At 34.0% G+C, this 15,178-nt stretch overlaps 2 protein-coding genes across 13 annotated transcripts in view; both read left to right on the plus strand.

Annotated features, from left to right (window-relative positions):
- The window catches only part of zmat4a (zinc finger, matrin-type 4a), a 259,922-nt gene that overhangs the window by 9,818 nt on the left and 234,926 nt on the right, over nt 1-15,178 (plus strand). For 6 of the 8 annotated variants that reach the window (XR_012406880.1, XR_012406879.1, XM_073952205.1 and 3 more), the window contains one exon: nt 233-312. Coding sequence is in view for 1 of the 8 variants with exons in the window: in XM_073952201.1 (XP_073808302.1) it covers nt 233-312 (80 nt within the window). In the remaining 7 variants the exon portion in view is untranslated. The remainder of the gene's footprint in view (nt 1-232; nt 313-15,178) is intronic. The other 2 variants (XM_073952200.1, XM_073952203.1) reach the window with 1 other exon arrangement.
- The window catches only part of sfrp1a (secreted frizzled-related protein 1a), a 52,024-nt gene that overhangs the window by 9,442 nt on the left and 27,404 nt on the right, over nt 1-15,178 (plus strand). For 4 of the 5 annotated variants that reach the window (XM_073950069.1, XM_073950070.1, XM_073950068.1 and 1 more), the window contains one exon: nt 233-312. The gene's annotated coding sequence lies outside the window, so the exon portion shown is untranslated. The remainder of the gene's footprint in view (nt 1-232; nt 313-15,178) is intronic. The other variant, XM_073950067.1, reaches the window with a different exon arrangement.

A 15,178-nucleotide genomic window follows, 5' to 3' on the forward strand; every position in this document is an offset into this window, starting at 1 on the left:
ATGAAAAAGACAAGTGTTATTATGGTATTTGAATGTAAAATGTGTGTGCCGTGTGACCAAGTAATTGCATGTCTGTACAATTTACAAAACCTGTTTAATTCAAAGGCCCACAAACCATTTATCTGGAAGTCATTCTTAGTTCACTCATACTTTATGAGACTTCAATGTATCACCAGGAGCCACAGATAAAAACAAATTTTGTTTTGATTGTATCTTGTTGTTTGACTCACAGCAGAATGGCACCCATTGACTTGCATTATTGAAACCATCAAGGATTTACTGAAGAAAAAGAATCATTTGCGTCAAGAATGGGTGAGTAAATATTCAAAAAATATTTTGGTTGAACTGTTCTATTAAGTGGGGACGTCCCGACCTGTTTTTTTTTTTTTTTTTTGCCTTTTAGTTGGAGTCATTTGATTTTGAGTATCTACTGATACAGAAACTCAGTCAGATATTTCTATAATACATAAAAAAGAATAAAGAAGAGCAAAGAAACAGATGCAGGATGTTCTTTATTTTGTAGTTAATTCATCTTATTTTAACAAACAGAGCATTTCTGTGAGATCGCTTGAACAATCAAGTAATAAAACACATAAATTCTTCACTTTTGGACTTTAGTTCAACAGTAAATATATATATATATAAATCTAACATAAAAACAAATAGCACCTCAACTTAAAATACCCGGCAGGCAATCCCAAGTTTACAGATCTCACAGTTTGCTATGGCAATGTTGTCCTCATTAACTTTATAATACCTCCAGACCGCAGACATACTCACGCTTTGAGCTTCAAGCCATCACTTAACCAATAGCGTCTCTGCAACAAAGTGATGTCATGCTGCACAAGTTGCTGTTTCTGTGTGAAGTCAAGAAAGAGGTCTAACTCTATGCCACCGCATATCTATAGATGTGTTAAAAATAATGACAATATATACACACACACATACAAACACAAACATATGAAGAGTTCAAATGCCAAAACCTCTAAATGCCATCTGAAATGTTCTCCTAAGATGAACATTTTTCTTAGCCTCAGTTCAGTTATTTCACTTTAAAGGCAATGAAAAGAACTTGTGTCACTATAAAAGTAAAATGACTGATCCTACACACAGGAGCTCAGGAAAATGCTAATTTTAGAAGAAAATATCAAATGGCTTTTAGAGTTTTTTGCATCTAAACTCTTCATATATATTCAAGTCCTGATCAGGAGGTAACATCCGATTCCGTTCGAGTCTGAAACCATGTGATCGAGCCCAGTTTCCAATCTCGTGATCGGATGTGGACATCCCAGTACTGATGATACTAAGGATGATATAGCTGTAAAAATGTTCTTAAAATCCACGTGAACTGGAAACTGCTGAGACTTTTGTTTCACTATGTTGATTCAGTTCCAAGAAACTGAAAATTAAGAAGTGGTGGGGCTTTCTATTTGCACATCAATCCCAAGGGGACATGGTTTAGAATATTGTGGCTGAATGTTTTGCAATATGTCAACAGAGATGGACCACCACTCTAAATGATGAGATATTGTCATTGATTGAAGATTATCAAAGTATTTTTCCCACAGTGGATTAACCAGCAAGGATCTATTGTTCAACTAAAGAATAAAAATGTGCGCTAGCAAATTTAACATTATAAATTTTGACTTCATTCAGAATTTAACAACTATATAGCACTAATGACATACAGCAGTAATAAACATTATTGAATATGTTTAATACAATACTCATGTATTATTTTGTTGGAAACAAAATCAGATGATAAATCAGCATGCAAGTTTATAAAGAAAACTATATTGTGCATTGGTGTGAATGCTAGTATTCTTGCATTTTCAAAAAGCGTGTAAGAGAAATTCATAAGCACTAGTTAAGGGTTGTAAGGTTGTTGGAATAGTCTAAAAAATTTAAAATGGCTAATGTCTTGAAGTATTTTGTTCCTGCAGCTGAGATCAAGCCACAGTGTGCATAACAAAACCGAGGTCACCATAGTATAATTATGAAGCTAATTAATAGTAAATAATAGAACAGTTTGTTGATTTCATTAAAAGCCGAGAGCTTTGTTGAAGCAGTGCATTATCTGTCCTACAGGTGGCAGTAATTGCTATGGCAATGTTTTAAACTGGAGGAGTGGCAATAATGCAGTGCAGAGATGTAAATCTTGAGATAAAATCAAATCAGTCGGTTCAAGAAAATGTGATTTATTACAGTGAGGCTTATTTTATGTGTAGCATATGTGCAACTCTACATGGCACAATTCCAGCAGCCATTTGCACACCAAAGTCCATCCATTTCATTGAGGTGACTGGTTAATGGTGTAAAACAAACGACAAACTAACCATGAAAGAATATAATGGCTTAGCTTAAAGGCATAGTTCATCCCACAGCTGAACATTCACTCACTGTTTACTCACCCTCTAGTGGATCTAAACCGATTTTTATTTATAATCTTATTTTGAAAAAAGCTGAAAACCTGTAACAATTTACTTCTATAGTAGGAAAAACAAATGCTATTGAAAGCAATGATTACACCATTATTTATTTATTTATTTATTCATTCATTCATTCATTTTCTTTTCGGCTTAGTCCCTTTAATAACCTGGGGTCGCCACAGCAGAATGAACAGCCAACTTATCCAGCTAATGTTTTACGTTGTGGATGTCCTTCCACCTGCAACCCATGACTGGGAAACATCCATACACACTCATTTGCAAACATACACTACAGACATAATTTTAGCTTACCCAACTCACCTATAGCTCATGTCTTTGGACTTGTGGGGATGATTTTTATTTATTTTTTTTCTTGTGAACTATCCCTTTAACCTGTGGTTATTTTCTAAATCTGTAAATCATTTTGGAAAGAATTTTGATTGTTATCTCTCAGATCCTGGTAATCTTACTGTTACATAACAGTAGCAGTTTAGAATAGTAGCTTTATGGGTGAAACAAACTACAGGCAACAGATGTGGTGAATTTGAGGCACAGCTTTTTACCTTATCTAGACACAGTCCAATAGCAGACTGCAATATGGTAAACATCAAGATGGCCCAGTTTAACAAGAAATGTTGAAACAAGAAAATAACTATTACTTAAAAAGAAAAGTGAGAAATTGGTTACCTGAGTCCAGTTAGTTTCACAAAGTGAAATAAATATTCTATTTAAAACAAATTTCTTATTAAGGGGCCAAAAAAATGTATATAGCTGAGGGCTGTGAACTGAAGCTATATATCAAATTGTATTACAAAATTGCCATGGATAATTTCCTAATTTTAAAAAAACAATATTTTAATATAAATGAAAAGCTTTACCTTAATCATATTAATTATATTAAGCTAACTTATATTTTCATTTTCTTTTCGGCTTAATCTCTTTTATTAATCAGTGGTTGCCAAAGCAGAATGAATTGCCAACTTATCCAGCATATGTTTTACACAGCGGATACCCTTCCAGCTGCAACTCATCAATGGGAGACATCCACACAACCTCACATTTATACACATCCACTATGGCCAATTTTGCTTACCCAAGTCACCTATAGTACATTTCTTTGGACTCCCAAGCACCCAGAGGAAACCCACACGAACACTGGGACAGCATGCAAACTCCATGCAGAAATGCTAGCTGACCCAGCCGGGACTCGAACCAGCAACCTTCTTGCTGTGACCTATATATAATTTTATACCTTTTTACAATGTAAACAAACAATTCCATTTAAAACACAATGAACATTCAAATAAATCTGATACATTTACAACATTTAATTGAAACACTTACAGTAATTCAAGCTTGCTTTTTTGTAGCTCAAAAATAAAACAAACACAAAATTTATAGAAATTGTCATTTCTAATTTAAAGTAAAGGCATGGGATGGGGGGCCAAATCAAAGGTTGTCATGAGGCCAACTTTAGCCCGCTGGCCGTAATTTTGGCATCACTGATTTAAACATTACATAGGTGCAGCAAGTAACAAATGGAATTCTACATTACAGTTAAAGTATAAAACTTGAAATTGTATTGTAAACACCCCTCGCCCAAGAGGGAAGATCAATTTTCATTTATTCATTTTCTTTTCGGCTTAGTCCCTTTATTAATCTGAAGTCGCCACAGCGGAATGAACCGCCAACTTATCCAGCATATGTTTTACACAGCGGATGCCCTTCCAGCTGCAGCCCGTCACTGGGAAACACCCAGGCACTCTTATTTACACGCATACACTATGGACAATTTTAGCTTACCCAATTCACCCGTCTTTGGACTTGTGGGTGAAACCGGAGCACCCGGAGGGAACCCACGTGAATGCGAGGAGAACATGTGAACTCCACACAGAAATGCCAACTGACCCAGCTGAGGCTCAAAGCGGCGACCTTCTTGTTGTGAGGCGACAGCACAACCTACTGCGCCACTGTGTCGCCTATAAGAGAAATTTTAAGTTTCTAAAAGGTTTTTTTTTTTTTTTTTTTTTTTTAGAAAATATTCAGAATTGTAAAAAAATCTTTGTGGTATGGGAATGTAAAATTTCACAGAACCATCAGTGCAAATAAAAACATTCGAAAGCAGTATCTTCTAGTGCAACACAGACATGTGCAACCTTCAAGTGCTCCCAGTGCAGTATTTTACACGCTTCAATAACCCATACATAGTCAAGCATTAAACTAGCCTTCTGACTGTTTAGATGACATCATACTGAGTGAATATAGATAGGTTTCTAAACAAGGGCTACCATGGTTTTTGGCTGGTGCCTCATGGCCTTGTAGAAATGCCAGCTGGTTCCTTTTAAAATGCAATTTATAACTGTGACTCTAATAAATACAGACACACAACTGGAACACATTTTCACTTTTATTTACCAGAATATAAACCAAAAGTCTGTTTTACGTTCTTATGTATTTGAGTGTCTTCTTCCCAGCTTCCAAATTTGTGTTTTGATAAATTGGTTTAAGCCGGATCTTCTGATATATGAAACGTGTTAACACAGCAAGCATGCCGTCCAGCGGTAACAGAAATAGTATTCGATAAATCAAATTTTTGTGTCTGTCTTTGCAACCACACATAAAGGAAGTAATAATATGTGCTTAACGTATGCTAAATTTAGCTAGACTCAAACTCTGGTTTGGAACTAATGAGGCCTTGTTTTCGCAACACATGGAAGACAACTAGAAAATGTGCTCTAAACGCATTCATTGCACTTTCGCTAGTGAACCTTGTTGTTTTGTCAAGCTGGTAAGCATTAAATAGAAGCAAAGCATGTCTCTTAATGTTTATTAGCTGTTTAATATCCTGCTTAGAGTCTCTTTTATCATTCGGTTGCATTTGATTCCTTTTTAGTCATTACATTCCAATTCAAGCCACTAACTTTTTTTTTTTTTTTTTTTGCTCTCTCCTTCTCACAATCACACTTTTAGGGTAGCATTAAGTCTTGTTATTTTAACTTGAGCTGTGACAATGAACTTGTGGTCAAAGTCTTACCACTGTCAGAAGTAATTTATAATAACGCATGACTTTCAAAATATACATGAATTTGGAGTATAAATCAAATTTGCATTACAAAAACACGGTTTTATGGCTTTTGGTAAAGAACATAGCGATCCTACAATAGTTAAAACGGTTTGCATGTTACTGAAGAAATTCATTGGCTTTGTGGGGTCATGTCTAGTCGTACCCAACAAGTGGATTTAATTTAAGTTGCATGTTTGAACCAGAGGTGAATTACTTCATGTTGCGCTCATCTCTATAAAAGCTGTTAATCAAACAGTTACTGTGAAATCTGACAGTTTCATTATTCTCTCCTCCACACTGGGTGATTATGTGTGTGTGTGTGTAAACTGCTAGACCGACTAGCACACCTCCTTTGATTGTTTGTAAAACTGTACATGCTGAGACCAATGCTGCAAATTGTAAACTCATTAAATATATGCTTTGTAAATGTCAGAGTGATGGATGCAGTTAGTTGATGGATGTTTCCAGTAAGCAGATCCTTAAAAATATTCTTTAATATTCATGGTTGACATTGAATGTTTTTTTTTTTGCTCGTTCAAACTACGTATTTAAAATAAGCTGAAACAACACAATTCTTAAGATTTCATTGGGACAACTTAGTTTTCTTTATGTTCAATCCACATTAATTTGTTAAAAGTGTTAAGTTAACTAAATCAATTTGTGTTGGGACAACATGAATAGTTTGTTTGGAACCCTGCATTTTTTACTTTGTATATTAGGCTAGTAATGCACTAAAGAATTAAATTAATCAGAAATAATAACAAAAATTAGAGATGCACTTATCAAAACCTGAAAAAAGTTTTTTTTTTTTTTTTTTTTTTAAAGTTTAAGTAGACTTAATATTTTCACCCTGAAAGCAAACTTAATATTTTTGTTTAAAGTCGACACTCAAATGAATCATACAAAGACAAATCAAGAATATGTTAAACTATGGCATAACAGGCTAAGTGAATATAGTGAATGGGATTTATTTTAACAATCTAAGCACAAAGTCTAAAGCACATGGCGCAAAAACATAAAGGGTGTGTCTAAATCCTATTTTGCTATGTTAAGAGTGGAAAATACATTCTGCACCCCACCACATGGTTTAACAGGGTTGTGCTTATTTTCTTAATGAGTTATCGGTGTGTTTTGAGCATAACATGCATTAAACCAATCAGAGTCTCGTCTCACATTCCTTTTAAGAGTCAGATGGGTCGCACCATGGTATATTTGTTATTTACATGGTGGACTTTTTAAGTGGAAAAACTGAATGCTTATCAAGCGAGAAAACCGTTAAACAGACTATCTGCAGCACAAGGATAAAGAATGAGTGCCTTCTATTTGGCCTCTTAACCTTCTCTTTACTTTACTTTTACTCTTTACTCCTTTACTTTAGTGGATGAGGAAACGGTATGTATGCACTCCACTGAAGACAGCCATTAGTCTACATATTTCATTTAGATTAAGCACTAATATTTGTTTAAAAACTGTTTCTAAATTCTGTTCTAGTTTCCTGCAAACAAATAAACGAACAATAATAATGAAGTGTGGTGAAACAACTGAGTTATATCCAAACACAAGTTCTATTCTTATCCCCTATAGTGATGCATGTGGCTCCAAAATCCGACAGGTGGACAAATCTAAACTTGTTTTTATTAAAACAAATATGAATACGCATATAATAAATAATACTGCTAATAATACTAACATTATACAAATGCACATTGTCATTAATAAACTGTAAAAGCCCCCTGGACATGAAGAATTGCCCCCTGAAGAAGGAATTGAGGTTGTGTTTTTTATATAGCAAATAATAATTTTAATTTCTTTATTTTGTTTTTATTAATTGTTTTCAAATGTAAAGATACTTGTGTATTGATGTACATCATGTGTGTATTAAGCGTTTGGACCTGCATAGGTACATAACTAATACGCTCTGTGCTGGACTTTAGACCAGCTATCAGTTGGTCAGTGGCACAGTCTATTTTAGTTCCTCAAAGTAGCAACGCACCAACAATGCGCCTTAACACACCTCCTTTATAGATTGGCGCACCTATGAGTTCACAAAGTGGCTCAAATGGATTTACTGTTTAAACAACGTGGCGCAAAACATGAAAATTAGGGTTGCCCTGGTCTGAAAATGGCTACAAATCGCACAAAACATGTCTTGTGCCTTATTGCGCCGGTGAATGATATTGAAAATTGCATATTTAGCAAAATTTCTAGATAAGGACATTGAATGCCTTTCCTGTGCTTGCTAATGTAATGTCTTGATGTTTTTGCATGAATAAAATTCATCAATTGTATAATAAATGATTTTAACTGTAAAAAAAAAATTACGAATTTGACTGTCTAGAAAATCGTTGACCTCATTAACAGTAAATTTCCTCAATCAAACAATAAAATGGTTTTTCCCAGATTTCCATTTATTACACTTTACTTATGTTTTTTTTTTTATATATGGCTTATTTAGTTTTTTTTCTTCTCATCAGTGATGTACCTTAGACTTTTATAACTAATGTTGATGATGTTTATTGCATCACCTTAGTGTCATGTGTGTTACCAGAATGGTGTTAAGTAGTTGTGTGAATGACACTGAGTGCCCTCTTCATATTCGTTTCTCTGTTTGTGTATAAGCTGTTTGTCATGAGCATTGGCTCTTAATTTGACTGTCTCAACATTACCTGCTTGTGCTTGTTTTTGTCATTGTAACAAATCTACAATACATAGGTGTTAGTACTTCAAAACCTTGGTTTATTTTAAATTCATAAAATATGGTAGCTAATATACTTCTTTTTCCAACTACATCAGCTATTTTACTTAAAATGCTTCAGATTGTTTTTAAATAGTAGTAAAGAAACAATAACAGATAATCAGTTTGTGTGTGCGCGTCCGTGCTGCTGCCTTACATGATGTCTTTTTTATTTTAACTCTTTCCCTGCCACTCACAGAAGTGTCTGTCATTTACTCTGTCTCAGCTCTTCTTTTATGTTAATGGAATATTTTCAATTTTATGTTTTCACTATTATATGGCAGATATCTTATAAAACTGTGCATCTTCTGGAATAGTAAAGAATTTTAAGATCCACAAAGATTTGATTTATTAAAAAAAATCTTGATTCTGATCTTGGCTGTGGTTAAAAATAATTAAAGCCCAAGTATTGACATTATTCTAAAATACGAAAGTGCGCCTGTTTTCGCGATTGTCTTAGAACTTCCGATTCAGTCGCCTATGGGAGAAATGACTAGGAATAATAAACGGCAGAAAACGGTCAAACTACTTGCTCTACAAACAAATGTTTGCATGACTACACAGACCAAGTAGAATAATATAATAGGAAAATATCAAATTGCAACATCAAGCAGCGTAATGAGCAGTTTTTAATGTCAAAAAATGAATGGAAGTGAATGAGATTGGAAGTCTCGAGCCAAAAAGATTCAAATGGCAGTGCCCACTCGTCGGCGGAGAATAAGGTGAATAGCCGCATTCAGTTTGATCACAGTTTTAAATAAATACACTATGCTTAAACATTAGTTGGAACTCTGCTTTACAGTTGGATGTTTTTCTTAGCTCTGCATTGTGCATTGTTGTAAAAAAAAAAAAATTAAGATTCTTGGTGGGCAATGCATGTAGAGGCAGATTTGATCTTGAAGATTTAGAGTTTGAATTACTACTTGATTATAATTGAGAAATTGATAGTAAACTTGGCCAAAGATTTCACACAGATGATACAATACTGTTGTAGTTTTTGTATGTTGGTGTGCTCAAAATGGATGTTGAACTGTCAAAATGCAAACATCTGTTTCTGACAAAGATTTCAGCTCTTTAAAACAGTCTCATCCTAAAACTGAAAATTCAGTTTCTGCTTAATATTTTGTATGCAATATTATATATCAGTGTATCTCAACCTCAGACAACTAGTGGAATGTTTCCAACCAAAAACTCTGCTTCTTGGCCATTCATTTACACAACAGATACAACAGATTTTGGAACGCAGCACAAAGACGTGAATAGTTTTGGCAGATTTGTCATCTGTATGCTAATGTTTTTAAAGACTAAAAGGAAAACTTTTTGCCATGCAAGTTTAATAATAATGGTTGTTTACCAGGATTTTAGACTTCTCTCCCATACATAAAATATCATTATCATCCTTTTATTATTTGGTCTTCACAAAATGTTGAAGTTCGTGAGAAACCAAGCTGAAGGTGTTGAAAATAAATTGCCTACTCAATAAAGAGTGTTTTCCCTCTCCAGAACCAATAAATATGAAACGGTCCTAATCCAAAACATATTTTCTGTTCTCTGGATTTGATTACTAAAGGCATTGGGGTTGTAGATATGTTCAGTTCGGTCATATTCATTTCATTTCGAATATACTGTGTTTAAACATTGAGGTATCTAGCAAAGAGACTTTGTGTCTCAGAGTGCGTTTATCACTGTATCTCCGCTGTAACAGTATCTCTGCCAGATAGTTTCCTAGAATGCCTTTATATTCCTTAAAGCCATTTCTTCTCCAAACAACGACGCACACATTTTCTGTCTGCTCATTGTCTAGACCAAAAACTTTTTAATTTATCATTAAACAAGACTCTTTTAGAAAATATTTACAGAAGAATTCACTGGTATATTCAAGGAATATTCACGTGTATAGGGAATATTTACAAAACCCTTTGTTCTAATTTATACTGTACAAGTTATAAGTATTTAGGAGGATGTGAAGAAATATAACTATAATGACATTGAGACATTGAGAAACCAAAGTATCAAATCTAAGATAAACAAACAGCTGCTCCAAACATGAAGTTAAGAGCACTGTAAAAAAAATGGTTCCCTTAAATTAAACTGAATCAAATTAACCTTATGAGTCTATTGAACTTAAATTATGTTAAACTGACTAAAAACTGCTTGAATAACTTATAAAATTAAGTTAGAACATAATTAACTTGGTTTAATAAGTTATAATGAACTAAAACAAATGCTGCCAGGACTAATTGATTATATCATTTTTTTTACAGAGAGGAAAACTACATCAGTCTATCTGAAATCATTTTGAAAAGTATAGTAAGGAATGTAATGCTTGTTTTCAAGGCCTTTTAAACTTCTGAATATTTTTACAGTATCTGATCCCTACAAGTAAGATGTGAATAATAACAAAGCAGAGGATATTTCATCAAGCAGCATAAGGAGGAAATGGAGCAAAGAAAAAATTAAAAATAGCAATTCTTGCTTCTTTTATTTGAAGATGAAAAGCGTGAATAGACTATGAGACAGAAACCTCAAACCTCTTAATTCTGTCACTCAAAACCCTTTTATTATCCTACCATTTTAGTACCATCTGAATTTGATAAGCATTTTGTTTCAATTACCAGCACGCCCAACAAGCTGTTCCTAAGCAAGCAAACAATCATGTTGTCTTTCATTCTCTTCTAATTACTTTCACTTGAAAGCCCTCATATTGATACAAGCAAAGAAAATGAAATAAAATACTTTTCGGAATGCATCTCAGCTCCCTGGTCGATGAGCATATTTTTCTTGTGAAGTAATAAGAAATGTTGCCTCCTTAGAATTCTTTCACCTAGTGTCAATTTAGATGAATTCAGTCGTCTGAAGATTCATTAAAGTGTTTAGATTTGCCACAGATAGTAAGTATGGAGCAATCTTCGAAATGACCCAATGAAGCCATTTTATTTAAAAATAGGAGAGAAAAATTACACAAACGAAAAAATCTGTTTTTAAGCATATCATTTTAAACATTTAAAGGTGCTGTGTGTATGTTTTTGACTTTTAAAAAATAGCACAATATATTTGCAGATATTTAAGAAACATACGAAACGAACAATCTTGTTTATCTGAAAAACAATGCTGAAGCCAGATATTCTGCTTTGAAAATGTGTTTTCTGTGCCGGAACGTCTGCATTTGGTTTGCTAATTTTAACCTGCCCAATGCTAGTTTAGCCAATTATATTTCAGCACCCGGGTTGCCCTGGTGGAGAACTGAGTATTTCATTCATTCATTCATTCATTCATTCATTCATACAGTAAGGCTCTGAAAGCATGTGTCCATGACCGAAATGCGACCTCTGGTGGACAGTAGCAGCCTCCGAAATGATTTGCGTTGTTTTGATCCAGGAACGCAATACCTAGTTCTACCTCTGGGTGTCAACCTTGCATACTGCACCGTTAAATGTAGAGTTAACTTGTTAATCACAAGGGTTTGTGTTTGACTATGTATTGGCCTTGTATTATCAAAATGCTGTGGTTTATGAGTAGCAAGAGATGCACATCATGATTTTGCCAAGTACAATGTGAACCTAGATTAACATCTATGAAGATCCTGGAACATCATTTTTGTTGGAAAATGTAATTCATTACTATTTTTTCTACCCTTAAACCAAACCATTTTGTAAATCAATTCCATAATCAGAAGTGAAAAATAGTTGGATAACAATCATGTAGACGTGCATAAACCTAACCGTAAGCCTAAACTAAAACTGTATATAAACTGAAAAATTTATAAATTGAATAAATATATAAATTAATACGTTTAAATGTATAAATAAAGTGTAAACATATCCCTTAATTCTGATTTGCTGTTTGGATTGTTGTTCCAGAATCAACATAGGTATTAATCCAGGAACATGTCCTACTTGATGAAATCAGGTTGGCGAGTAAGAGATAAACTCTCTTTGCAAGGTTTAAATTATAGATTTGGCACACATCATGAAAATGAGGTGTCCATTTTGATTGTAAACAAGGTAGGGAAGATTTTAAACAGTTCCAAATATGTGTTGACATGTTTAAAAGCAAGCCTGTAAGGTTTCTTTATCAAGTGACATTGCCAACAACTGGCCTGGCATGAATAGCAGTGTTTTTATTTTGTGAACAGTGGTTATTTTGATAATGCTATTTGTGCATGTACTTTTTCAAACATATATGAAAAACACCTATGATTTTAAGTACAGTTGAAGTCAGAATTATTAACCCCCCTGTTTATTTTTCCTCCTATTTCTGTTTAATAGAGATTTTTTTTTGTATAAAATAATATAATTTAAAATTATAAATTTAATTTAAAATTTAATTAATTAATTAATTAATTATTTAATTATTAATTTAAAATTATATTATAAATAATATAACTCACTTCTAATAGCTGATTTATTTTATCTTCGCCATGATGCCAATAACATTTGACTAGATTTTTTTCCGAACACTTCTATACAGCTTAAAGTGACAATTAAAGGCTTTACTATAGATTAATTATGTTGACTAGGCAAGTTATTGTATAATGATTGTTTGTTCTGTAGACTATAGAAAAAAATTGCTTAAATGGGCTAATAATTTTAGAAATGAACTTATGACCTAGAAATTAATTATTTATTTATTTTATTAAACAAAAACAGTTTTTATTCTAGCCAAAATAGAACAAATAAGACTTTCTCCAGAAGAAAAAAATATTATCAGACATACTGTGAAAATGTATTTGCTCCGTTAAACATCATTTGTTAAATATTAAAAATAAATAAATGAATAAAATTCAAAGGGGGGCTGAACATTTCCTAAGATATTTTTAGTTCATTGTTTACCGATGGTTTATGATTTATTGCCTTTGTCTTATAACAAAAATGATCACGCTTTTATTGCTTGATCTTCTCATGTTTTTGTGGTTCATGTCAAAGAGGGCTGTTAGATGAATTCAGCCATCTAATGATTTATTAACTCCAGAGTGTCTTTAGATTGAAACGACAAACTTAGTAAATGTATTTGCAGTTTTAAATAAAAGATTAGTTACAGATTTTGAACATGGCGTGTCATAATGTTTAAATTAGGTAAAATAGTTTAAAAAGTAAATAGTAAAATAATTTTAGTTTTAAAAGTAGTTTTGAATAACCCTGAGGGTCTTGAAATACTAACCATTATCGCATGTTCTTCTGTCAAGAGTTGGCATTCAAGGAAAATAAAAGCTTTATTGATAAGTTTAGGAGAATGGAAATCCACCTTGAAATGACCCAAGGCTAGAGCCTGTGTAGCCCATTTAAACAGCTTTAGGCATAAAGTGAGAAGGTTTGAATATGGAGAGGTAGCGAACAGCGGAGGGGGTAGATGTGAAACCAGCTTAGACAAAGAGCCCATTTTTCCATGGTCCAGACGACCCCCACTTTTGCCATTCAAGGTAAATAAATAAATAGAATTTGAGAAAGAAACCATTTACGCCCCCTGAAAGGCTGTAGGTTTGAGTGAGTGACAGACAATTGAAAAGACAAATTGTTACATTGTCTTTGGCCGTGGATAGTAGGAGAGTTGCTGCGAAAAGGCAATTATAGGCTGATGTGAACTGTGAGGTCAGAGGTCAAGCTCTGTGTCTGACCTCAAATTTGAAGGTGGCGTGTAACTGACCTCTTGTCTATGGCTTCATACTCCCTTTCTTACTCGTTCTTTGTTTGGGTTTTCCTACGACTATTTTTTTTCCCCCCTCTCAGAAAGCCGACTAGTTTCTCTTGAGAAGTGCTGACGAGGCATTTGTCCTGTAGTCACTCACCAATGTTTGATTTAATTGCTTTTCCAGTGCCTCGAAATGCTCTCTCTGGAATAGGCTCTCGGGGGCGAAAGCAAAGACATGAAATCGCTGCCAAACATTTTATATCCTAACAGTTTTAGGTTCCCATGTAGCCTATAGATTTAGAGACCATGATTAAGTGTAATCATTGGAACGCTCTTGACCAGACAAGTCCGATTAGAGCAGCACTTAATGGCATCAAGTTGCCCGTGGGCTGCCAAAACTCACATTATTTTGACAGTCAGTTGAGACGACAGGATGACCTACTGCGAGCCGGTGGAGGCTGCACTCCCATGAAGCTTGCGGGTTTGGAAAGCCCTCCCTTTTCCTGTCACATCCAGCCGGTTTGCTTAAGCGAGGAACTGTTTTCTCCAGGAACTTTGCCACCAGGCAGGTGACCTCCCCTCTTTCTGGCCTCCGCTTCACTCTTAACAGCACCTGAACTGATCATTAATCATACGACCACACTGATATGCCATATATGTAAATCAGAAACTGATACAAATCTCTAGAGACTAAAGCTTTTATATATACAGTATATTTGAACTTTGATGCACTCTTTAAATGCTCGTTGGCTTTTGTTTTAGCCCTAATCCCTACAACTTTATTTCTCTCTGTTTGTTCATCTTGATAAAGTTATGAAGAAAATTTTAGCTAAACCTTGTTGATGAATATTACAAAAAATATTAAGCTGATTAGGCAAAAGATGATAACTGTGATATACCGCGGTTTGGAAAAGTCAAGGTTTTAAAAACCACCAAAATGTTCTGCTATACAACTTGACTATACTTAAAGTGAGTAAACACATTGTTCATTACACACTGTAAAATCCAAAAATTTAGGGTAACTCAAATAATTTAAGGAAACCGATTGCAACAAACCATTTAAGTTCAAAAACTAATCCTAATGAGTTTTGTGAACTTAATCCATTTGAGTAAACGAAGCAATTTGAGCACAGTAAAACCCAATAAATAAAGAGAACTCAAACCAACTGACTACTGTAAAACCCAATATGTAAAGGCAACTCAAACCGTTTGAGGAAGTTGATTTCTACAAGCCTATTGAGTTAAAAAAAAATCTATATGAGTACTGTGAACTTCATTTAAGTTGAAGTATTTAATTAAGTCATTACCTTCAACACCTTTTCA

This window comes from Danio rerio, chromosome 5 (genome assembly GCF_049306965.1).
Source record: "Danio rerio strain Tuebingen ecotype United States chromosome 5, GRCz12tu, whole genome shotgun sequence".
Taxonomy (NCBI): Eukaryota; Metazoa; Chordata; class Actinopteri; order Cypriniformes; family Danionidae; genus Danio; species Danio rerio.